Source organism: Tachyglossus aculeatus, chromosome 3 (genome assembly GCF_015852505.1).
Source record: "Tachyglossus aculeatus isolate mTacAcu1 chromosome 3, mTacAcu1.pri, whole genome shotgun sequence".
Classification (NCBI taxonomy): domain Eukaryota; kingdom Metazoa; phylum Chordata; class Mammalia; order Monotremata; family Tachyglossidae; genus Tachyglossus; species Tachyglossus aculeatus.
This window is the reverse complement of record NC_052068.1, coordinates 67,083,719-67,111,004: the sequence shown is the minus strand read 5'-3', so window position 1 is coordinate 67,111,004 and position 27,286 is coordinate 67,083,719. Positions and strand designations below refer to the sequence as shown.

Below are 27,286 nucleotides of genomic sequence, written 5' to 3'. Positions count from 1 at the left end.
AGCAAATGTCAGAGGGGATCATTTTTAGAATATCAACTTTATTTTTATTCACTAGAGCAACACTTTCAGGAAAGATTTTTTTACATACAAGTTTATTAAATCCACTTTACAAGCAAGTTCCAATATACAGTATTTACTCTGAACTGGTTAAATAAAACCAAAGGGGCAAAACAAACACTGCAGGTATTAAGGAGATGTTGTATTTTTGTTTTGTATCTACTACTGAATTTAAGACTGCAAATCCTAACATTAGAGTTAACATTTACAGTCTTTATTCTGGATTTTGAAAGCTAAGGAGGCAGTGAGCAGCTTTACCACAGCAGTGACCCAAGTGAATTGTACATTTCATTAATAACATGGTTGTAGGTTACTTTAAAATTGATGTCTACCACTATGATCGTACAGTAAGGCTCACTGCGTTCAGAGCCTGCGGCTGCAGCGGGATGAGAGAGGCAATATGGAGGCAAATAAGATCACTGAATTCAAGCATCAGAATAAAGGGGTGGGGGCGGGAATAGTGTGTTTTGCAAATAATGTGGTCCTCACCTTGCCTTCCCTCATCCTATGCCTAATTTTCCATATACATTTTCTACAGAAATTCAAAATGGGTGCCTAGGGCAGATACATGCATGTTGTCATCACGACCTAAATGCATCCGGGTCCTTTAGCAATCATAAACACTATGCCAGTGCTTAAGTATGAGGACACGCTGAGATTTACCGTTGAGACTCACTGTAAGCTGTTTGGGTGCAACACGGGCACTAGCCGGGTTTTAGCGTGTGAAAAGGGAAGTGATACAGTTTTGGAGTGGGAGAAATGATGAACGGAGTTCTATTGCACCCACGAATCAACACTGTGCACAGAACCCAGGAACAACCTCGCGTTATACTACACAAGCATCGGTACATGGCAGTCAAGGGAAGGGATACATTTCTGTGCTGCATTATTAGTGAGGGGGGAGGGTTTATGGGAAGGAGGATTAAATACAAGAAAAAGCGCTTTAATGGAAAAAACAGCCATGCAAGGAAGTGGGGGCGAGAGGGGGGGGTTATAGTAATTCTGTGCAGTGCTGAATAACTACCTTCAAACAGCAACAATTACAGGGAAGTTTGTTTCAAACAAAAGCCACACACAACGGGAGGCGTTTAGATTATTTTAGGCACAACTCCAAGCAATAAAGCTCATTTAAAGTGCAAATTTGTTTTTCTTTTTCTTCAAGTTCCATTTTTCGCTTGCTAAAATAATTAATAATTGCTCTCATTTCTATACAAACACACTGAACGGTTAGTAGTCTCATACTCTTGAAAATATTGCACAAATGAGTGAGACCCCAAAAGAAAAACATCAATGGGCATCAACATTAATAGTCTTCTGAAACCTAGAGAACCAACCTAAAAGACACAACTCCTTTATCCTTTGATTAATGCCTTAAAAATCACCTGCACCTGTACGGTTAAGGCTCTCGGGTAACCGCTTAACACCCGTAACCCAATTCCAAATTTCTCCTCCACTACCATTTATTTTCCTGCTCATCAGCATGAAAGTTTATTTTCACTGCCTTAGCTCTTCCACCCACTCATCGGCTGATCACTTTCACTTCATCCTCTGGACTATAAATTACACACCTGCAGCCTTCTCCATTAACCGCACAAAAGCCAACTGAGGAGCTGAGCTGAGTTCCAGCGCAACACTTTGTGAGAGGGTCGCGAACAGGGGGACTCAAATAAAGATCCTGTCAATCCCTGATTCGGTGAGCTGTTCACATCCAGAAGCTCTGCTAATCCCCTGCCTCCTCTTCTGATTCAAAACTTACACTTACAGAGACCTTGGCATTCCAGTTCAGATCAAAATCTGTTTCTTCTTGCAGCTACTTAAATATCTATAGGCCTAAAACCTGTTTTGCCTTATGTGAACATTTCAATATTTTATTTTTCCTTATAGGTTACCCCATTTCTATGACGCCTTTAAGACTCAGAATCAGTAAAGGTGCAGAACCCGTGAATCGTGGACATTAACACTATGAGAAAGGAATCAGGCAGAAAAGCAGAGGGAAGACAAAACACACCCAATTCAAACTCCACTTCTTCCTGGACAAGTGGATAAAAAACAAAATAAAAAAATTAAATTGCTCTTCCCCAGAAAGTAAAGGTTACCTTTCAAATAATATTCAATAAAAATCTATACAGACCTGAAAATGAACCGAAAGTCTGCTGAATGATCAGTCAGCAGATTTCAGCTTTCGGGAAAGAGTCTAGAAGCTGAATCCAGTTTATTGGCATGTCTCATTTCATCTCCACGTAAAAAGAAAAAAAAAAGTCCCTCTGCTTCTGGACTGCAAGCCCAACAGACTGTCTCTACTGGAAATCATTTAAACGACATTAAATGTCTTGTAGATGGGGTCAATTACTATACGCTTACCATAAAGGATACCATCTCTAGAATCTGCTGTAACACTAATGCATCACAATAGAATTTCATGGCAAGAATGAAAAAATCATCTAGTCCTATTTTCTCACCAGTTCCCTGAATACCCCAGGACAAACAGTGCACACTTAGCTATATGTGCACTCCAAGGTCAATTCAGGAAGGAAAATAGATCAGCATCATGATGTGTATGTCATTTCTGAAATTAAATTCGACACTGGCCACTTTGGAGGGGGAAAGATTGGCCACATTCACCAGCATTTTATTTCCAAAACTATCACTCGGAAGCTGTGTAACTGATTTTCTTGACTTGATACACTTTCAATACGTTAGGATTCATTAGGTGCTAAAAAAAAACCCTGCCAAAATGTGGATTTTCTTTTTATCCATACCCTCAGCTGAGGTGTCTCTTATGGAAAACAATTTTAAACCTGGCTCTGTTTCGTAGTTGGCCAAGATGCAGATTCAATACTGCTGAACAAGCATATGAAAAATATGAGGGCAAATTTGTCAAACACTTCACTGTTGGCATGCATACAAGTCCAGTACCATGCATGCTTTTACTTCATAGTCCCACAGCTTCCCCTTGCTACAGATTTTTTATTCCAAAATCCCTTTAAGAGAAGGCTTTTTCCTAACCATCGCACTTGCTCTTTCTTGCACGACTCTTTCTCGGTTACTTTTCACCTTTCAAGGAGTTAGTCACACACACACACACGCACGCACACGCACACACACACACACACACACACACACACTCACATCCATCCATCCAAAAGACAGAAAGCTCAACAGCCTTCGGGGGTGGGAGGGGGAAAGCTCTTAAGAGTACCAGCTCTTCTCCTGCGTTTGCTCAAAGCAAATCTGTGATTTTTCTCAAAATATTTTTAAACACAAGTTTTATTATGCAAAATAGTCTTAAATCCCTATACATACAGCAAAGTTTTGTGCAAGCACTTCAAGTCAGGTACTTCAGAGTCTTCTGATATTAGCAGAAATTCAATAAATACAAATAGTACAATAAAGTTAAAAACATAATTAAAAAATGTACGCTGTGGAACCCTAGCAGAGGCATCACGGTGGGCCCTCAACCAATAGGCCACGAGTCACCACTGACAAAACGAACACCAGCCATTTTGCAAAGCACTGCACCTTCAGCTCTGTGTTTCAAAAACTTCCCCGTCACATCAGCTGAACTCAAAGGAATACCAAGGAGTTGTTACAGCAGTGCATGGATAATATAGGTGTTTATAAGCAAAAAGATTCATTTTACCCTGTGGAATTGCCTGGCACCTGAGAACAGGGGCACTAAATCATATAACAACTTTTTGATCCTTTAGGGAAAAAAAAAAGATACATCATAGACTTCACACACAATCTACTAAAGGCTTGAGTTAGTTGGATGACTATGAAGATTTTGCATAGCCCTCTGAAATCCAGAGTCAGACTTATGACCGATGCCATTATATCTGCTTACAGACTAAGACTCTGAGTAATAAGCAACAGTTCTAGCCTAAACAGTAACACTACCCAAAGACTGGGTGAATGGTGGGATCGTATTTTTTTTTTTGATAGTCAAGATTAATCAGACCTGCAAAGGGACCGCATCTGCAAGCCTACCTTCTTGAATGCCTAGTGGAGCATTCTGATAATGGGTTTGGTGGACTTTGCCAGCTTCAGAGTTTGCTACACCTTTTGCTATGTGGGGAGGAGGGCCATGAAATCAGGTGCTCCTGTAGGCCCTTAAGCCTGATGCATAAACCTTAGCATTCACTCAAGGGATGCTGAATATTTCCAATAAGATGGAATTCAACCGGACGGGAACGGCCGAACGAATGACAGCTGCAAGTTTTAATATTCGAGAAGCCTTCAAACCAGATGCATTTTCAGAATGCAATTACAGCATGACAATCTTTACAAAGAAATGAGATCGGAGCAGTTAGAGCCTTAATGCATCTTTGGTTTAGGGAGACGAGAATACCGATTAGACATCAAGTTATCCCCAGAATGTAAATTGCTACTCGGATTTTGCAGGTTTTCCTTCTTTTGGGCCAGTGGTCTTGGGATGTGTGTCTTGGGCTGGATGTTTTGTCTTTCTGCAGATGATGATAGTTTAGGATTGCCTGTTGGCGTGTGTTTAATCAAGGAGGCAGTTGGCAGGCGAAGCTTAGAAGTTTTCAGATTCGGCTTACTCATTAGATTTGTCTGAGCAGGTGTTGGTTGAAGTGGACTGCATGTTGACGTTGGTTCTGACTCCTTGCAAGCTGGGGAACTCTTCTGAGATGATGCAGCATCCTGAATTGATGGCTTTAGAAGCTGCGAGGTCTTCCCCTGCAAATTATGACCCGTGGGTGACGGTGGAGTTTTCACTGCTAAATTAATCTGCCCTTCTCGTCTCAAATTTGCTGGACTAAGTGTCTGAACAGACGGGAGTGAAGACCGTTGGTCTCTAGCTCTATGACTACCTGCTTGAGCAGACTCCGTAACACTCTCAGTCACCCCCTTCTTCTCTCCAGAAGGTGCTTTCTCAGTTTCATCCTCTATGTTAAGCTGGGTATTAAATAACTGGGGTAGTTCATCGAGCCCATAATCACCTTTCCTCTGAGAGGCAGCTGTAACCTTTTCGTGTGGATGTTCAGCATGCTGACGTGAGCTGTGGCTTGGCCTTTCACTGTGGGCCTCGATAAGTAGTGGCTTTGTTAGTTTTCCCTGGACGTGGCCTGTGGAACTGGGAAGGCTGCTGGAAGGCTGTAGTACTTGAGGCTGTAAAACGAAAAACAATATTAACAACAAAAAACTTTAAAAAAGGGTAGTCAATAACTAAATTCAAAGTGTGCTGATCCGGTGCCCAATGTGACTTGATATGCAGGTTCATGTTTTAAAAGAAATCGGCACTGGCAAAACACACAGGTGGGCTCATGAGACAAACGTGACTTATACTGTATGCAAAAAAAAGAAAAAAAAATGCCAGCAATAAATTCCAGACGAGTGCCAAAGTTAAATGGAAGTCCCAAATGGAAAAGCATAATGACTGATTTACTCTTGAGAAACAGTTTCACTTTATAATTCTATTTGAAAATCTTAGGCATTATACCTAAGTATTAGGTATTGTATCCTAAATAAATTAATAAAAAGTCCCAGTTTATCTTCACAAAGCACACAGCTACTATTATGATCTCCGGACTTTCATTCGTTTTAAATTCTAGAGCTACAACTGGGGTTGGAGCATACTCAAAGCACACTAACTTATTTGGCGAGATCTAAAAGCAAACACATCTATGAAAAAAGTTTGTTCTAATTCTGCTTCTGAAAGAATCACTTTTATCTTGTAAAACTTTAAAAAATTGATAAAATACAATCCAGTAACACTAACAGTATCTGAGTGCTTGTACTACATACCCAATAAGATGCTTAGTGACGATTATGAGTCTTAAGTGAATGGACATTCTGATTATTTCATGCAAAATCAACCTACATTTGACCTTTGTTACTTCATCATCATCCTTCCTTAGGAAAATATTCCGAGGGAAAAAAAGTCAATGGGAGCTATCGCAGTGGGTGCAGGGCTCCATTGAGTAGAGTTAACCCCACCCCCAAAACTTTCACCTAATGGTTGGAGAAAGTCATTTCAAACCACCTTTAGCCATGTATTTAAAAGTTTTTAAGCCTAATTTCTGAACGTTAAGACTCCTCTGCTGATTTCCAAGGAACTCCCCAACTCCCATGTATAAAATCAGAGCTGAGACGGACAGAACAGAAACCTTGTAACTCTTCCAACATGCCATTTTCTCAGAAGACCAATGTGTGGCCCAAAATGTTATGGGAATTTTATCATAGTTGTTCAAACTCTCCAAAACAGTAGAGCTACCCTTTGGGTTTATAACCACTGACTTCCTGAGTGAATTTTAACACCTGTCCACTTTCTTTGGCCTTGCTTTCTCAACTGCGCATATTGGAATCAACACTACATCTTTGGCTTCCACACTGAAGAAGGATCACTTTCCCGGTAAGTTACCCCACAGATGAATAAACAAAAGGGAAAAGATTTCAGCCTCTGAGAACGAAGTGACCAAATTCAACAGGAAATTAACTGGGTTTCCCTGGAATCCCTAACAAGAGTGGTTATAATAATGACAGTATTTGTTAAGCGCTTACTACGGGTCAAGCACTGCTCTAAGTGGAAAGAAAACCAGGATGTGAGGGGCAAAGGATACACAAGGACACACTAAACAAACCTAGAAACTGGAAAGGAAAAAACTTCTGAGCCAGAGAATAAGGCTCTCTTGAATTAGTACCTCCAAGATGTTTCCTTTCCTGCTCACTGACCTTAACAATCAAACTTGCTCATCACCATACCCAGCTCTCTACAGCCAAGCTAATAATGAAAGAAGTGACAAGAGAAATCTACGGAATGGCTTGGCAGCAATATCCTTGGTAGAGCTACACACTGGGAGCACGCCTTCGCAACTTTTAGAACGCCAAAGGGACTGATGCTGTGGTTGTGACTGTTGTAAATGTTGGAATCTGAGCTGTGAGGAGCTTGAAACTCCATTCCTCTAGCCACAATTCCCTGTTTCTTTTTTGTATGTATCATTAGTCTTATCTTTTATGGTATTTTGGGTTTGGTTTTTCATTTCCTCTTTCCTTCTGTGCCCGTCAACAACCGTCCCGACATTTTATTCTTAGATTGTGAGTGTCTTAGGTCCAAGGGACTAAGTCCAATTCTCACTTGTGTTTTTTTCCTGTGCTGCTTTCTGGATGGTGCTTAAATAAATTACCACCACTATCAATTCTACTACTATTACTGCTATTGCTGTTCCTGCTTCTGCTATCACAAAATGAGGTTTGCATTTTAAGTCAAATCAAAGCTTAAACCAGGCTGGTGGAGTTTGGGTTGAAGAGTAAAACCTGAATTGCTAAGACCCAGGAATCCTACATTAAGGCTCCAAAATGACGGACAATAGCTCACACTGCAAATCTGATTATCTACATCTTAACGAAGTGGTGTTTCTTCAATTAAATAAGTCATGCCAAGGGAGGGGTGTCAGAATGAATGGGCTACCTAAAGGTCAAGAACACTGAGCTTTTAAAATCTAATTGTAAAATAAAGAAAAGATTAATGTGGCAATTGATGTTTGCCATACAGTAATAGCTGTTTCAGGTGAATGAATACTTCAAATTTTTATTTTCTAATTATGATAGGAAATTAAACATTACACTGTTGTATTTCAAATCAATTTTAATAAGCACACTAATTAGCTGTGTTCCAAATTATCCAAAAGCAATTAGTGTAGTGAGTAAATTTTTTGAAAGAGGCCTTGGTAGGTTTTCCATTTCATTATCCCCCTTACCTTTTTTTTTTTTTAACAACAGGATATGGTTCCCAATATTTTTTTTAAAGCAACTGAAAAACAAAAAATTCAAGGGAAGGTGCCCCATAACAAGTTGGATTTACAGAATGGAATCAAAAGGCTGCTTATGCCTAAGAGACAGTGAAACAAAAATATGCCTCTATCAGAGATTCCATAAAACCTGTTAATCGATCTCAAAATAATAGTACATTGGACAAAGAAAGTTTGTGCTACCTTTAGGTCCCATGGTAAAGAACTGGTGCCATAATAGCTTGGTTAACCTTCAATATATTACCAAATCTTAACTATATGGGCATGGTATAATGTCACGGTAGAAGGTTAACTTTTATTTGATCTTACCATTAGAGAATTTCTGTTGGGAAAAATGTAAACTAGGGTGCATATTGAACATATTTTATACTTTCAAATACAGTGCTTATTAAGATTCTTCTGTAATCAATATTACACACCTAGCTAAACTTTTCATGTTAAACTCTCTCAGACTGTGAGCCCCAGATGGGACAGAGACTGTGTCCAAAACAATTACCTTGTAATCCTCCCAGTGCTTAGTAAAGTGCTTAAAAATGCCAGAAATAAATAAAAATATATTTTAGTTATGCTTGTACTAGCTCCCAAACTAAACAGCCATTTTCTGTGTGACAAATTTTCAAACTTACACAAATCTAGGATCCCCTATGATCCATCAGTTGGAAAGAAAAGGCTGCCAATGGGATCTACTGGTGTCTTTGCTGCATTTTACCTAGTTATGTTTAAAAATGGGATCTAACAGTTGGGGTGGGGCCTGGACGACCAGATACGATTCAGGTCCTATATTGAGGGCTTGAAGGAACTGGGTGGATCCTAACAAGAATGGTTGGGTATCCAGTAATTCCCTCTCTCTCAACCCAGGAAGACCCATAGTTTGAGTTTCAGCAGAACCTATGCATTTCCAATTTGCTCCATGCTGTCTTGACTTTCAATCTATTGACAGAATGGGTACTCCAATGGCCAGCACGATATCCCGAATACCACCTTTTAAAAAAATCCAATATAAATACATGCCTGACAATTTATTTATTTCTAGTTTATCTAGAGAGCTAGGTCAATAATTAACTAGATAGTATCTTGTACAATAGCATCACAGATTGAGGCAAATGAAAATGGAAGATGATGGCCCAATCATCCCCTAAAGGGGCCACACCTTTCTACATAAAGTGAGTTGGGAACATTTTAGGGCTAACAACTTAATTCTAGCACTTAGGAACATAATCATACTCATCCTTAGCATTATTGTATATACGTTTATTCAACTGTACACTTATTTTGACTACTGTAGTTGTGAATATTTTTATATCTGGCTCCCCTGTTAAAGTGTAATCTTTGTGTAGGCCAGAGAACAAGTCACTTTTCATTCTGGACTTCCTGAGCACTTAATGCAGTGCACTGTGCTAAGTGAGCAATTAATAAATACCAATGCTACTATTAACAAATCAAACTAAGGGTTAAACATCAACATATATAACCAAAGAAGGTTAATCTACACACCCAGAGTCGGACAAACTAACCACTGACAAGTGCTGGAATGGGAAGAATGACTGGGTGATGGATTATTTCCTGATATTGTGATACTGTAGATCAAGGGTTAACACTCCAAAATCCAACCAATGTTGAACTTTGAATATGAATTTTAACACCAGTGCTTATTAGACTGAGTTCCTTGACCTCTTCCAGAATTCTCCTCTTCCCCTTTCCCTCTACCTCTGCCCCACAAAATTTTAAGTCTTTTGCCCTTCTCCTTCCCAATATTGGGATAGTAATTACTGGGGTCATTCGGAGTCACTGATCCAACCCATGAGGAATTCTTTCATGGGTTAGATTGGCAATCCAGAATGTCAGTTGGTTGGCTGCAGTCTTTATATCAGAAGGGCAATCTCACCCTCTTATACTGGAGCTGCTTGAACCCTACGGTCAGTGATCAGAAACCTATCATTTGGACAGTCCTAGCATCAGAGGAGGGAGGTCAGCCCATCTATACCACACAAGGTAATAATGATGGCATTTATTAAGCGCTTACTATGTGCAAAGCACTGTTCTAAGCACTGGGGAGGTTACAAGGTGATCAGGTTGTCTCACGGGGGACTCACAGTGTTAATCCCAATGTTACAGGTCAGGTAACTGAGGCAAAGAGAAGTTAAGTGACTTGCCCAAAGTTACCCAGCTGACAATTGGCAGATCTGGGATTTGAACCCATGACCTCTGACTCCAAAGCCCGTGCTCTTTCCACTGAGTCACGCTGCTTCTCATCTGAACAGGCTCAGGCTAGACAAAAACGATTCTCATCGCTTAGAACAGTGCTTTGCACATAGTAAGCACTTAATAAATGTCATTATTATTATTATTAGACATTACATTCATGTATCAATCAATGATATTTACTGAGCGCTTACTGTGGGCCGAGACTTTGGATTAAAAGGTCTAGTTCAGATGGTCCAAATTGATCAGGAAGGATGAGGAAGTTTGGTCGGCTGATTCTGGCAATGAGTAAACTTCAATTTTTGACAGTATCAGCAAATTATTCTTTTCAATGCTACATCTTTACACATTTTCACTGATGTGTCCAATTTGTCCAACCAGTGATAGTTCACCTGAGCAAACTTTTAATATTCTCTCATTCCATTCCTAATAAACTCTGTTTTAACAATAGATACTCTATCTAAATGTTCACACAATAGCCTTTCGGCATTTGGTTACTGCTAAAGAACAATCCACAGCAATAGAATATTTCCAGGTCCCTGTCCCAGAGAAAGCCAGCCTCTATAAAAAACAAATATTTCACTTAGTACACTGGCAAAGAGACACTTAATATGGCACATATTTTGGTATTTCCAAGTACTCTTGTAATTCCCCTAATTACTAGAGGTATATAAAAGCCTAAATGCTTTTATAAAAGTCAAGAGCCTTTTCAACCGGAATCCCGGAATTCCGCTGAAGGAATGGTCAATCACTCGGTGCTTCAGAATGCTTAAGAGTTTAATAATAATTGTGGTTATTTGTTAAATGCTTGCTCTGTGTTGAGCTCTGTACTGAGCGCTACAGTAGGTAATAATCAGGTCTGACATGGGGCTCACAGTCTAAGTAGGAGGGAGAATAGGTACTTAATCCCCATAGAGAAGCAGCATGGCTCAGTGGAAAGAGCACGGGCTTTGGAGTCAAAGGTCATGGGTTCAAATCACGACTCTGCCAATTGTCAGCTGTGTGACTTTGGGCAAGTCACTTAACTTCTCTGTGCCTCCGTTACCTCATCTGTAAAATGGGGATGAACACTGTGAGCCCCACGTGACACAACCTGATCACCTTGTATCCTCCCCAGCGCTTAGAACAGTGCTTTGCACATAGTAAGTGCTTAACAAATACCATTATTATTATTATTATTATTATTTTGCAGATGGAGGGAACTGAGGTAGAGCAAGGTTAAGTGACTTGCCCAAGGTCACACAAAAGGTTAGTGGAGGAGCAGGATTGGGACTCAGGTCCTCTGACTTCCAGAACCATGCTCTTTCCACTAGGCCATGATGCTGCGATGGAAAGAAGGCACTGTCACTGCTAGAGAAATCTCTGGGATGACCACTAATCATTTCCAGATTAAATTTAGCCACATGTTTGAGCTGAAGGTAACTCACCTGACAGATCAACACCAGAGGTACCTTACTTAAACAATGAGGCTGTCTTTCCTAACCCACCTCCCCAATCCTTCTCTAACTGGTCTGCTCTCAACATTTCCTTCCAAGTCAAAGTACTCTCAACTCTCTCCTCCTCTCCCTCATCAATGTGGCCAGTTTGGGCTACATCCTATTGCTCCTTATATAGCAGCAATTAAGATGTGGCAAACTTTGGAGCGGCACTTCACAAGAAACTTCCCCTAAGCCCTCATTTCCCCTACCTCTCCTTCCCACTGCATTACCTATGCACTCAGATCTGCACTCCTTAAGCACTTGATATTCACCTCAGTCTCAGCCCCATAGAACTTATAGACAGATTCTTAGACTCCGCCATTTCCCCTATCTGTAATTCATTTTTATGTGTCTCCCCCTGTACACTTTAAGGTCCTCATGAGCAGGGATTGTGTCTACCAACTTGTACTGTTCTCTCACAAGTACTTAATACAGTGCTCTGCAACGGTATGCATGCAATAAATACCTTTGATTGATTGATAAAACTCACACAGAGTGATCTAGTATGAAGGAGGGAGCCTTTTTAATTTATTTATACCACAAGAAAGGCCTTGGGTCTGGGGCCTTGAAAATATACCCACTTCCAGCTTTCTCCCTGGCTATCTGGTAGCCTGCTGGCCAGACAGGTTTATTTATAACTGGATTCAAATATATTTTAAAAAACCATGCTTAGCTCCAATTCACCTGTTAAGGAACAGTCAAACTTGGTCACCAGTATGAAGGAGGGAGCCTTTTTAATTTATTTATACTACAAGAAAGGCCTTGGGTCTGAGGCCTTGAAAATATACCCACTTCCAGCTTTCTCCCTGGCTATCTGTTAGCCTGCTGGCCAGACAGGTTTATTTATAACTGGATTCAAATATATTTTAAAAAACCATGCTTAGCTCCAATTCACCTGTTAAGGAACAGTCAAACGTGGTCACCAGCATAAACTGCGAATTGCAAACCCATTACTTAAAGGCTTACAGAGGTAAGAGATGTTAAATATTTTTAAACATTTGGCTACAATTTTAATATTGCATCCGTTTAAAAGGTTTTTCTGGGACAAATACATATTGGATTCCATTAAATATATTTTGATTGGGTAAGAGGAAGGGAAATATGGAGCATGACCGTAATCCATGCACACATTTGACAAGCATGCATCATGCAAGGTGGAAAAACAGTTTTGTTTTTTTTGTGGAAGGTGGTAGTGGGAAGAAATCTGAAATTGTACTGTACCACGCTTTATCATAGAAGTAATGGACTAACTCCTCAACTCCTTGCCAATGGCATAATGGGAAAGCAGAGACAAGAAAAAGACAAGGACAATGAAGTCAGAGTGCCAACACACAACAATGAGCAATTGCCATGACAGAATAGCAACTAGGAGTATTTAGAGACACTATATTACTATTAAGGATACTGAATAGAATCCCATCAACTGTCTTCTGAAATGGTGTCAGAGAGAAGTCCAAGTGTTAGGTACCCACAGAATTTCATAAACAAAGCAGTCAGTCATTCCTAAGGATTCACTCATAAATTCTTACCTCAGTGAAATTAAAAGTATTCTGGTCACACTCAACACATTTCTACTAAAAGGAAATGAAAATGATTTCTAACTCCTTCCTCAGACCTTCCTTTGTCTAGTAAAGACAGTATTCTATATTCCTTCCCAAATGAATACTTGTTGACTTAGATCAGCACCTCTATTAAAATTCTGGAAGTCTCATGAATGTCCATTAAACTGCAATTTAGGCCTCAATAAAAGTTGAATATTTTACATAAATGCCTTCTCACCAGTCAATTCAATTTCTAGGATTGTTTAGCAATCATGAACACTCTCTTTTTTTGCTTGGTTGCCTCAAGTAGCTCTTGGCAAAACTATAGAGACACCTGATAGCTGAGGATGCTAAAAAATGTATTCTTATGTGAATTAAAGTTGGCATTTCTTAAAGACTGCAGTCACTTCTAAAATCTAGTATTTAACTCTGTTCAAACAGCTTATGAAAAGTGACAGTGTCTGAGATCTTGTTTATTATAAAAGCCCAGCATGTTTACTTATCATAGTTTTCTAAATTGCAACATCTTCGACGACTGCACTATGTATTAGGATATAGCACAAGAGTGCAAAGAGCAACTGAAAATTGAAAGGTATATCGGCAAGATTTCATCTGTACAACTTAGATAAGATAAAGAGCATATTTCTTAGAAAAGTGCTTTGGCTTTTTAAGCTCAGGTATATTATTTAGAGAGTGCCTCAGGAAATTTTCCACAGTGCTTGATATCATCACATGCTAGGTTGCTGCAAGATATTATTATTATTAGCAAATAATAATAATAATATTTGAATAGCAGGCTAATTTGGTGTCAATGTATGTGAGCAGAACTTTCTGACTGGGAACTTAAGGTTTAAGAGGTGCTGAAGATGAGCCCCAAGATTTATACTGCAGGACAATTAGTCTAAACTGTAAGCTCCTTGTGGACTGGGAATATGTCCACCAACTTCGTTGTATTGTACTGACCCAAGTCCTTAGATCAGTGTTCTGCACATAGAAAGCACTCAATAAACATCATTGACTGATTGAATTGACCTGTAATTAGTCCTCTACAACATAAGGAACAAAATGCAGAACACAGGGTATAAAGGGTAAAGTAATTTCTTCCTAAAATTAGACTGTGAATAATCTTTTCAATTATAATTCTCTCACAGTGACTCAAGATTACACATTTCATGGTAGCATTACTGAAATTTAACAGGTAGGCTTAGCTGCTTAATATTCAAAGTTATTCAACGTGCAGCAGATTTTCAAAAATGTATCTAAGATTAAAAAAAAACCAGGATGCATGCATTCTAGCACATACTGGAGCTCATATTAGCAATGTGTACACCAACAGTTCCTAAAAAAATATTCCTGGGCCCCAAACTGCAGCCGCTAGGTTTTTAGGAACCTTTTAAAAATTAGTCTAATGATGGTAAATGGTTTTAAGTTGAAGCCATCTAAACTTTTATAATGAAAAATAGAAATTTTATAATGGAAAATGAAAGTATTATTTATCCATACTTGAGTTCTAAATTAAGAAGGAAATCTCTCAGCATATTAGGCCTTTTTACCTCCTTATATTTTCAGTGTGCAGTATTTTTGAGAGTTTGTTTAGTTTACAAATCCATGACTCTTAATGGTGAATCCTATGCTCAAGCAAATGTTTGTGGGGAAACTTAATAGAGAAAGAGCTTATATGGAAAATAGGTGACTCCTATAGTGTTATCTATTAGAAGAAGATTTCAAATTGCACTTCAAAATGTGCTTTAATTGGGTATATACTGCCACAGACATATGCACTTCTACAGATGACAGACTGACTCTCACATCACATTTCTAATTTTGCTGGGGCTTTATGATCACTTTTCAATCAATCAATGGTATTTACTGAGCACTTACTATATGCCAAGCACTGTACTGAGCATTTGGGAGAGGACGATATAACATAGTTAAAAAATATGTTCCCTGCCCACAAAGATCCTTTATTCCAATTCATCCCTCAACATCTAGTTAGTTTAGCGGTAAATTTGGTCAATATTTAATAACAGCATTTTACAGAAGAGAAAAGACATCCACCTATTTGTCACTAGAGAGGCGGAACACAGGTTGTAGAGGGAAATGAACCTCTGGAGCTTGGCTGGGACTAGATGCAAGAGTCTGGAATTAGCAAAGATGGGACTCTGCAGTTGGGAGTCAAGCAATATGAGTGTGTTTACTGATATATTTAATAAAGAAGGCATTCTCTTTTAATCACTCTTCCTTTCAGAAAGTTCTGTAATGCTCCAAAGGAAAATTTATCATTCTAAATCTCCACTGTTTTCCTCTGCATTGTTGAAACTGTGGAAAGTCTCTGGTACTATTTCTCACCAAGGCTAGATTTCGGGGAGGAGGATGGGTGAGGGGTGGCACTACATAAGAATAATAGGATCTGTCCGGTGGTTTTATTTGGCTCATCTACATGGGATTGTTTCAGTTGTATAAATGCCTTTGGAAAGTTATCCTAGAGAAAGTTAAGACCACCTACTACAGTGGTAATCAAAGGATTTAGGCTCCAAAGACCTGGAATTCATTGACTAGGCATATGAATTATTGCTCTCTGTCAACCACATCATCTCTAAAACTAAACCTTCTAAAAGATTGTTCAAGGAACCACTATTACTGTGGTAGACACACTGGCTGATGAAGACTATAAATACTAATGCAATAAAGTTCTGCAGGCAGGAATAAAAATAAAATGTATGCTGTAAAATAGAACCTTAAAAGAAAAAGGGGATAAAGGTGAGGAAATGGGGAATTTGAAAATCATAACATTTTCAGTCTCAATACACACTCTTGATCATCAAGGCCGTGCACAGATTCTTCAGATCAAAAACAAGACCTAAATAATATGAGAAAATAAATGTGTCCATATGAACCAAGTAATATTAGAGTTTGGCATAACTAGTCCACAATACATTTTTGTGATGTCATCTTTGTAGTTGGAAAGCACTGCTACAGTCTCATTTGTGATACCCAGAGTAGCCAACAACCAAAGCTTAAAAGATACATACGGGTAATATTTTCAAACAATGCACGTACCAAAGAACCAATGAAGAAATCATTTTAGAAGACAAACACTCTGGTAAGGAAGATATATGCAAGTTTATTCCCCTCCGTCTCAATTTAGGAAGAGTTGGAGGCCTCAATTTAGTTTTTAAACCAACATTTTCTTAAAACCTATCATAAAAACCATTAGCAGAGAAGGCATTAGCAGACTTTTCTAAGAGGCCATATGAAACTAGAAATCACAGATTGTGCCTCCACAAGAATCAGATCACAGTGCCCTTCCAGACAGAACTTTACCATCAGAATGGTAGGTTTCAGGTATTTTCAGAGCTTGATGTTGTCTCCAAACCCTTTGAAATAGGAAAGGAACAGAGGAGGCAACTCTGAAATAGGAAAGGAACAGAGGAGGCAACTCACCCAATTATATTTCCTAGATCCAAGGTGGAAGAGACTGCCTCTTAATTACACATGCATGGACGCAATTTCCCCATCAGCATCTTCAGCTTCATATGCGAAGAACTACTAAATAGGCTGTAGATTGTAAGTGCTTTGTGGGCAGGGATCATGTCTACCAACTCTGCTGTATTGTACTTTCCCAAGCACTTAGTTTAGTGCTCTGCAAAGGGTAAGTACTCCAAAAATACCATTGACTGAATGATAGATACGTTGGCCTCAAACCCAAATATGTGTAGAGCCGTAACAGGTCCACTGGCTAAATTTGTGAAGACACAGGCAAAGATTGCATCATTTAGCTCACCATTAGGAAGGATGGGTGATGTGTACTATCAAATAACTGCAAATGGGATGTAATTCACGTTGTCGAAGTAAATCCAAGAATGGGGTATAGAATTTTCTGATTTAACTGTTTTTGGACAAACTCACACAAAGACAAACTTACCAGGTTTGCTATGAAAACACATAGTACACAATGAAAAATCTGGTTTTTGAAAAGCAGAATCAAACTTTGTAACACACGAATTTTATAAAAACTCAATTAGCAATATTAGTCAACCATGCATTTTGAAAGCCACATTCCCAGGTTAAATAGTTCAGACTTTTGATGTAAAATAAGTTCACAGGTGAATAGCTATCTTGACAAAAAGTGAATTATTAAAAAAAAGTTCTCTCCTTCAGGTGGCACTAAATGGAAATTCAAATTCCACTATTTTTATGACTAGTTTAAACAGATAGATAATATAAATTTGCAGCAGGATATCAAGTATGTACCTGCATCTGTGCCTTTTACAACGCAAATCGTGTAGGCCTGTGTGTTTTAGCACACAGAACAAATGCTCCCTCGTAATACAGCAAGGCCACCAAAAAGAAAGGGAAATTCATCAAGCAAGAGCGATGCATGTTAAAAGCAAAACACTGGCAACAAGACCTTGAGGTTCGGCTACCATGGAGATAAAAATCAAATTTTAATAACTTTCCTGAAGGTGTAAGTTGGAGTTGCTTAAATGAAGCCAAAGGAAGCATCTAAGTTAGGAGTCAGTAGGGATGGTGGAAAATCCCTGTAGCCTGGAAGGAGGATGCTACGGGAGGAGCAGTGCGTGCAAGGGAGAAACGTCTACTGGGAACAGTGAGGGATACGAGTGAGAGATACAGACTCACTCTGTCTGCGGTGCGGTGGAACAGTCCGAGGAATCCCTTGGATTGGGCCCTGCCAAGGAGAGAAGGAGGGAGCAGAATACCCACCCTGTGCAGAAAGAGAGAGGAGAAAAGTATAATATAAAACAGAGAACAGGAAAATAGAGACACCAAAAGCCATACAGTTTCCTTTGGGAAGAAAGAAATGCAAGTTAGGAATGGTTTCATCCTTTGAGCAGCACAGATTGCAAAAACTAAACCAGTAGTCTTTGTTTTTTTTTACTTTTTTTAATGGTATTTGTACGTGCCAGGCACTGTACTAAGCACTGGGGTAGATACAAGATAGGTTGGGCACAGTCCATGTCCCACAGGAGACTCACAGTCTTACTCCCCATTTTAGGGATGAGGTAACTGAGGCACAGAAAAATTAAGTGACTTTGTCCATGGTCACAGAGCAGACAAGTGGTGGAGCCAGGATAAGAACCTAGGTCCCTCTGACCCATGCTCTATCCACTAGGCCAAGGTGCTTGTCTATATTTTCTTTATATTTCCTTTCTTCTATGAGTTGCCATAAATGATAGTGCAGAAATGTTTTCTTTTTAGCAGTATAGGCTCAATCTACTATTGATTTTTCTTAAAAAAAAGCTAGATTCATTTCAGAAAGAGAAGACATTCAGGTGGTTACAACTGTACCTCCAAAATAGCACTGACTGATAATCAGAGAAGGAAAAAACATGGCAATATGAAAGGTTCTGTTTTCAAACCAAAAAGAATTGAGAAAACATGTGGGAGAATAAATTTTCAGTAAAAACACCCCCAGCTCATTTGAAACAAAATTTGAAATGTAATAAACAAGCATTAATGTGGAATTCTACTTTGTAGTGGAGTATGTACCTTATCTTCCCTTTGTCCGTACATATCCCAACAAAATTACAATTTGTCATTTGACTGTCTTAGATCCTTTATACTTTGAATATATTAAATTCTGACTGCTTTTTGAACTCCTGGGAAGCTGTCAGTGACAGTGCCTCAGCTGGGGGAATATATGCATTTAATAAATACGATTGACTGAATATCCCTATGTACAATAAATGCACATTTTCCAGGAACAATGAATTAAAGCCTTAAACAAATCCTCTGGTAGATCATAAATCAAATGTAACAAATTCCCAATTTTCATCTATCAGCCCTCCAAAGATTTTTTATCCTTGCTGTCCCTGTGGTACTTGCCTTCTCAACCCAAGGCAATTCAATTGGTTGAATTACTCCGCTCCTCTGCTGCTAACCTCCTCACTGTGCCTCGTTCTCGCCTGTCCCGCTGTCGATCCCTGGCCTACATCCTTCCCTTGGCCTGGAATGCCCTCCCTCCACACATCCGCCAACCTAGCTCTCTTCCTCCCTTCAAAGCCCTACTGAGAGCTCACCTCCTCCAGGAGGCCTTCCCAGACTGAGCCCCCTTTTTCCTCTCCTCCTCCTCATCCCCCCCCAGCTGTACCTCCTTCCCCTCCCCACAGCACTTGTATATATTTGTACAGATTTATTACTGTATTTTACTTGTACATATTTACTATTCTATTTATGTTGTTAATGATGTGCATATAGCCATAATTCTATTTATTCTGACAATTTGGACACCTGTCTATATGTTTTGTTGTCTATCTCCCCCTTCTAAACTGTGAGCCTGTTGTTGGATAGGGACCATCTCTTTATGTTGCTGACTTGTACTTCCCAAGCACTTAGTACAGTGCTCTGCACAGAGTAATCGCTCAATAAATATGACTGAATGAATGAATGAACTGGCAATTTCTCCAATCGGTTTTCCCTTAGTTTCTCAGAAACAAAGGAGGCAGAGGGGGCCTGGAGGAGCCTTCTGTTCACTTTGCTGGTGTAGGAAAAATTAATTAAAAAAAAATACAACAAACTCTAAGCATTTCAAAATCCTTGGATGAGCAACACACTGTAATTAGAGTAATATACTATACTATTTTCTCCTGAAAGTCTTGCCACCCAGTTCTAACAATTAATTTAACTGGGGAAGTTCCACAGACAATAATGAAAAGATTTAATAAGACAATAAATTTGAGTTGACATTTTTATGGGGAAAAATCGAGGGAGAAAAAAGTTTCCTGGCCAAATTCATTATTTTCTAGAACCAACTTCTGTTTTTTTTTAAAAAAAAAAGGTGAAGAGAAGAAATAGTAAAGGACTTTCTCAGTCAATCGTATTTTGTCAATCGTAGGTATTGAACACTAACTGTGTGCAGAGCACTGTCCTAAGTGCTTGGGAGAGTACAATATATCAAACAAGTAGTACAGTGCTTTGCACACAGTAAGCACTTAATAAATACGATTGAATGAATGAATGAATGAATATAACAATGGGGAAACATACTCTCTGCCCACAGTGATCTAGTAAATCAGTTGAGATTTCTTTCAAGGATAACAGCCTTCCATTAAAAAGAAAGCTGGTATTTCTGTAAGAAATGGTCAACAATCAAAAATTAATAATCAAATACAGTCACATCCAAAAGCAAAATGTAAGTCATAAACAGTCCAAGTATCAAACAAATCACTGACAATGCATGCTAGACATTAGTCTGATGGCAGTCCCTCTTGAGAGAGTGGGGATGTTGGAGGATTAAAAATAGTGTTTGGTCTCTGGAGTCACGAGGGGAATAAAGGGAGGACAGAAGAACAGGTTTTTTTTTATTCAACTATGGATCAGGTTTTTTAACTATGCATTTTGGATAGAATTCTGCCTTGGCACTAGGGCATTCTTCCGACAACGTGTGTCTTCCTAGATAGAATGCAATTAGCCATAGGCGTTATGGTGGTGCAAACTCTCATAGCATGCATACCGTAACCTGAGGTTTCCTTACTGATGGATTCTCAGGATTATAATATTCATGATATAATCAATCAATCGTATTTATTGATCGCTTACTGTGTGCAGAGCACTGTACTAAGTGCTTGGGAAGTACAAGTTGGCAACATATAGAGACAGTCCCTACCCAACCGTGGGCTCACAGTCTAGAAGGGGGAGAGGGAGAACAAAACCAAGCATACTAACAAAATAAAATAAAGAGAATAGATATGTACAAGTAAAATAAATAAATAGAGTAATAAATATGTACAAGCATATATACATATATACAGGTATATAGGAGAACTGAGTATAATTTGTAACTTCAAAATTTTTAATCATCCCCCTCTCCCCACCGAAAGGCAAAAGCCCACCTCCGTAACTTTTTGACGGTTGGGAAGATTGCAGCTGGCACTGCCCTACCCGAAGCCATCAAGATCTGAGGAGACAGAATGCTGTTCCCTCCAGGCAGTAGTGAACTGTTATTTTGCCTTTCCTTTTTTTGTGTGTGGTGTCGGGTGAACCATTTATTTTCTTTTTAAACTTTTCCTTTCTCTGGGGGTTTGTTTCTCCCTCTCTTCCTATGTGTTTTAGATTGTGAGTCCATGGTGGACTGAGAACTGGGACTGGAGAAGCAGCGTGGCTTAGTGAAAAGAGCACAGGCTTGGGAGTCAGAGGTCCTGGGTTCTAATCCCGTCTCTGCCATTTATCAGCTGTGTGACTTTGGGCAAGTCACTTAACTTCTCTGTGCCTCAGTTACCTCATCTGTAAAATGGGGATTAAGACTGTGAGCCCACATGGGACAACCTGATTACCTTGTATCTACCCTAGTGCTTAGAACAGTGCTTGACACAGAGTAAGCGCTTAACAAAACCATAATTATTAAATCTACTCATTTGTTCTTCCAAGTATGGTGTTCTGCCTGTTGTAAAAGCTTAATAAGGGTTATTACTGATTGCACGATGGTTACCTTTTCTACTGTGTAATTTCTATAATGCACAGATTACCAGTGATTTGGGATAATCAAATTCTGGGTTTTGCATTACCCTGAATAATCAAGAATGCCTGTATAAGTTTGTACTTTTCAAAAGCCATCTCCTAGATGTGCTGGTTTTAATTTTCTCCCCCTCAGCATGATAACTGAAATATTAACACGGTTTTGTAAGGGAGCCTCCAAAGTATTAACCTGAAGATAGAGTCTCTGGTAAAAAGGTATTTAATCTTGTGTCATCAGTCAAGCTCCCATTGTCAGAGATTTCTTTTAGCACTTAAAAACAAAATTCAATGAGTAATGTAGCTATAGTGATGCTTATGAATTGCCCTACGAAAAAGAATATTTGACAGTAAGCTAGCATGCAGTTAAGTACTAATTACCACTCAAATGACATGCACCAAAAGCTGAACAGTCTCTAACCCTTAAAGGAATTAACATTCACCCCTAATAAACTACACTATGGTGAACAGTGACTAAGAACTAGAGAGCAGAACACTTGTTGACCAGATCTTGGTATACAGATTCCATTTTCCACTGCTAATCTGTAATAGAGAGATTCTGCTGCTTAACCTTTGACCACTAAACTCAGTGAATAGTCCGTCTCTGTAATGAAAGAATGGGACAGACAAATAGCGTCCTTAAAATATACACATAAAATAAAAATTGAATTCTAGTTTAGGAAGACACTAGTATTATCAGGTAGAGGACAGGAAAGATTAAAACCCCTGATAAACTCTCGGAAGTAGCCTTATTAAACTGAGTCTGTAAGAATGTGGTTGAAGGAGCCACCGGCAATTTCCTTCTCCTTGTTCCTTCTGTGGTTACAAAGGCATTCATCAGTCAGATGATACACAAAACAACTCAAATTTGGTAATGGAACCTCACATTTAAGATAGCATAAGTTTATTGCCAAATAATTTCAATAACACTTTCTCTACATTATATTTCTGCCTTTGGCCCTTTTAGATTTTACGGACCCTTTCCCCCTAACGCTATAAACTTATTATGCTGGAAATTCCTTTATTCTTTAATATCCTAAGATGTATGCTACACTTGAACTCAGTTGCACTAAAGGGCTCATTGTATAGAGTTCCATGCTAGGACAAAGTTTGAGCTATAATCACACAACTTGACAGTTGAACATTTAGGCTGAAATTTAAATGAATAGTCCAACAGCAAATTCAAATGAGACAACTAGTTCAAATGGTTTGATCATAAGCATTTCTTTATATGGTGCACTGTGGCAATATGTTGAGAATCTAATTACTCTCATCAATATTTAGAGTTTCTTGCAGAGGGAAACCAAGAATTTCTATTCCTTCTTCATAAAACGCCACACAAGACCCATTACCTTTTCCAAACACTTCACTCCCTCTTGAAGTTTGCAGTGCCCATACCCCCTCCACCCCAAACCCCTAAAAACCGAGTGAGCACTTAGTACAGTGCTCTGCACAAAAGTGCTCAATAAATACCACTGATTGATTACAGACTACTTTGGTGGCAAAACTGAAACTTCCCAGAGTTTCTCCATCCCCATTCTGCAGATGAAGAAATAGAGATAGGGAGAAGTTAAGTAGGAGAAGTTAAGTATTTGCTGAAGGTCACACAACAGACAAGTGGTGGATCTGGGATTAGAACCCAGGTCCAGTGACTCTCAGGCCTGGACTCTTTCTACAAGGCCACGCTGTTTCTCCTCAATAAATACTACCAACTGATTGACTCCCCCTTAAATCTATTCCTATATACCTAACTTCCTTATCTAGTCAGTACCTTGTAACCTCCCCAGCGCTTAGAACAGTACTTTGCACATAGTAAGCGCTTAATAAATGCCATCATTGTTATTATTATTATTATTACCACCATCCTGTCTGCCCCAGAAGCCCACAAATATTCTGACACATAGCACCAGTTCTTCCTACACAACATCTCCTGAACTGCTACCACTTTGGTACAATCTCTGGTCAGATCATGACTAAAACTACTGTATTTGTCCCTTCACTGGTTTCCCTGACTTTACTCTCCCCGGTCTCGAATTCCTTCATTCATTCAATCATATTTATTGAGCACTTATTGTGTGCAAGGCACTGTACCAAGCACTTGCGAAGTCAAATCAGCAACATATAGAGATGGTCCCTACCCAACAACGGGCTCACAGTCTAGAAATCTATACCACATGCTGCTCCACAAATCATCTTCCTGAACTGCCCTTTGGCATTCATCTCTCCACTCCTCAACATGTTCCTTTGCAACAAGCGAGAACTCAATAGTAATAATAATAATAACAATAATAGTGGCATTTATTAAGCGCTTACTATGTGCAAAGCACTTTTCGAAGCGCTGGGGAAGTTACAAGGTGATCAGGCTGTCCCACGGGGGGCTCAAAGTCTTAATACCCATTTTACAGATGAGGTAACTGAGGCACAGATAAGTTAAGTGACTTGTCCAAAGTCACACAGCTGACAAGTGGTGGAGCCGGGATTTGAACCCATGACCTCTGACTCCAAAGCCCGTGCTCTTTCCACTGAGCCACGCTGCTTCTCTAATAGCTTCAAGGCTCTTCACCAAGTTACCCAATTTGATGTATCTGCTCTCCTTCTCATCATCAGTGGTATTTACTCAGTGCTTGCTGTGTGCAGAGCACTGTACTGAGTGCTTGGGATAGTACAATACAACAGAGTTCATAGACATGTTCCCTGCTCTCTTCATTGAGTGAAGCCACGTGGCTTGGTAGATAAAGCACTGGCCTGGGACCTTGATTCTAACCCTGGATCTGTCACTTGTCTGCTGTGTGACCTTGGGCAAGTCAATTAACTTCTCTGTGCCTCAGCTACCTCATCTGTAATATGGGAATTAAGAGTGTGAGCCCCATGTTGGACATGGACTGTGACCAACCTGATTAGCTTGTATCTACCCAGTGCTTAGGACAGTCCTTGACACCTAGTAAGGGTTTAACAAAGAGCATCATTTTTTTTCTTCATCTATTTACTCCTTAATCTACTGTCTTCATTCCTCCCAAGGTAGCCTTCTCACTGTACCTCACTTTCAACTCTCCTGCCCTTCATCTCCTTGCTCACACTGTTTCTCTGGCTTGGAACTCCCTCCCAAATCTAACTCAAAGCCCTCACTCTTCTTGATGCCTTCAACGAACAAATTCCCAGCATCTTCATCAGGTCATATAAGCCTATATAGACTCATCTGCCATGAAACTTATTAGCAAGGAATTAGTCACTTTCTTGCTTTTTATTTCCCAAGTACACAGTATAGTGCACGTCATTCAGTATTATTACTACTATCACTAATGGGATCTCAACCAATCCTACTAATAATGATAATGAGACGGAGGAGAATGTAGGCCTCTCCCCACCGGTAGGTTTTCATGATGAAGGGGGATAGAGTCCAGCTAGTTTGTTAAGCATCCAGTTTATAAGAAGGTTGTTAATGCTCTGCTTGTGACCAAGAGAACTCAGGTTTTGAGGTTGAAACTTGTTTGCTTGTGTTGGCTATATTGGTGCTTCACTTGCCTAAGTCAACAGCTACGTATTTCAGACTCCAGTTGGTCATTTTAATGCCCTGCAGGTTGTTTTTAAATTACTATTTGCCACATCTTCTCCAACTCCCTTCCTTATAGCCTTTGAACTTGCTCCCTTTCTTCGCCCATACATATCCGTAATTTTTTAATTTGTATTAATATCTATCTCCCCCTCTAGATTGTAATCGTGTTGTGGACAGGGAATGTGTGTTTATTGTTATATTGTACTCTCCTAAGCGCTTAGTACAGTGCTCTCACACAGTAAGCATTTCATAAATACGACTGACTCATTGATGTGCCAGGCACTGCAATAAGCATGGGGTAGATACAAGATAATCAGGTTGGATTATTACAGCCTTAATCTCTGTTTTACTGATGAGGCCCAGAGAAGTGAAGTGACTTGTCCAAGATCACAGCAGACAAGTGGTGAAATCAGAATTAGAAGCCAGGTTCTTAGACTCCCAAACCTGTGCTCTTTCCACTAGGCCACACTGCTCCTCACCTATAGAAGCTTCCCTCTTTCTGAGACCTCATCCGTGGTGATAAGTTTCTGCTACGGTTTAGCTGATCCAAAAGAACCTAAAGGGCCCAGGTCAGTCACAATGAAAGAGCACGCCTAGGATTTCCATTTCATTCTCTGGAGTTACGTCCTGCTATACTCGCTGGGTAAGAAGGATTCAGAGGCAGTATAAATAGAAGGGATGGGCGGAAGAGGAAGGGGAGAGGGACTGGTGGTATTTTATCAATGAAATTCTTTGCATCTCTACCTCTATCCTCTGGGCTTTGTTTGGCTGTTCTTTGGTTGTTATTTTTTAATCCCCCTCTCTGGGAAGAGAGGAGGAGAAAGTCTAGGGGAGAGGAAGACTGAACAAAAGAAAGGACCCACTCATGACCCTTTACTGCCCAAATCTCATGCATTTCCTACCCAATATGGGCAGTGCCATCTTGGCTTCCTCAAAAGGACAGCTGGAATTCTGTAATAAACTGAAATAAACTAGCAACAGCAACCTGAAATCCGTTGTCCCCAAAAGCAGTAAATTCAGAGAATGAATCACAGTTTTCACAGTTTTCCTCATCTTACCCTCTAAATTTGGAATTTCTCCTCAGGGATTTTCCCTGCAGGACAATAAAGGTATTAATTCCTTTCTTCAGGAAGAAGTGTGGCCTTATTGAGAAGCAGCATGGCCTAGTGGAGAGAGCCCGGGACTGGGAGTCAGAGGACCTAGGTTCATTCATTCATTCTTTTAAAGGTATTTATTGTGCATTTACTGTGTGCAAACCATTATACTAGCACTTGGGAGAGTACAATACAACAATAAACAGACACAGTCCCTGCCCACAACAAGCTTACAGTTGTCACAAATCTCCAGGGCACTTACGTACAAGTCCTTCTACTCTACCATTCCTCTCTGCGTAATTTATTTTCGTGCCAGTCTCCCTCTAATAATAATAGTAGTAGTAATAATAATAATTGTGGTATTTCTTGAAAGCTTAGTATGTGCCAAGCACTATACTAAGTCCTGAGTACTTAGTATATACTAAGTCAAGATAATCAGGCCCCATATGGAGATGATAGTCTAAATAGGAGGGAGAATGGGTACTGAATCCCCATTTTGCAGATAAGGGATCTGAGGTTCACATAAGTTCAGTGACTTGCCCAAGGTTACACAGCAGACAGGTGACAGGGCCAGGATTAGAACCCAGGTCCTACAACTCCCAGATTCATTCTCTTTCCACTAGGCCACGCTGCTTCCTGCTCTAGTCTGTAAGCACCTTGTGGGCAAGGGTCACATCTCCCAACTTTACTGTATTGTACTTTCACACGTGCTTAGCACACTGCTCTGTGCAAAGTAAGTGCTTTCTAGGCTGTGAGCCCATTGTCGGGTAGGGACCGTCTCGATATGTTGTCGACTTGTACTTCCCAAGCTCTTAGTATAGTGCTCTGCATGCAGTAAGCGCTCAATAAATACAATTGAATGAATGAATGAATGAATACCATTGATTGATTCTAATCCCGGCTCTACCAATTACCTGTTGTGTGACCACGGGCATGTTACTTAACTTCTCCATGCTTCAGTTACCTTATCTATAAAATGGGGATAAAATACCTGTTCTCCCTCCCTCTTATACTGTGAAGTTGGGACAGGGACTAGGTCTGACCTGATTACCTTGCATCAACTTTTAGACTGTGAGCCCGTTGTTGGGTAGGGACCGTCTCTATATGTTGCCAACTGGTA

At 39.7% G+C, this 27,286-nt stretch overlaps 1 protein-coding gene across 7 annotated transcripts in view; it reads right to left on the bottom strand.

The window, feature by feature from the left end:
* Nucleotides 1-18: 18 nt before the first annotated feature.
* Nucleotides 19-27,286, bottom strand: part of CCSER2 (coiled-coil serine rich protein 2) — a 239,519-nt gene continuing 212,251 nt past the window's right edge. For 5 of the 7 annotated variants that reach the window (XM_038744236.1, XM_038744235.1, XM_038744238.1 and 2 more), the window contains one exon: nt 19-5,187. In XM_038744236.1, coding sequence (XP_038600164.1) covers nt 4,372-5,187 — 816 coding nt within the window. In that variant the 3' untranslated portion in view covers nt 19-4,371. Of the gene's footprint in view, nt 5,188-12,727; nt 12,768-17,688; nt 17,774-27,286 lie in introns of all 7 variants that reach the window. The other 2 variants (XM_038744240.1, XM_038744241.1) reach the window with 2 other exon arrangements.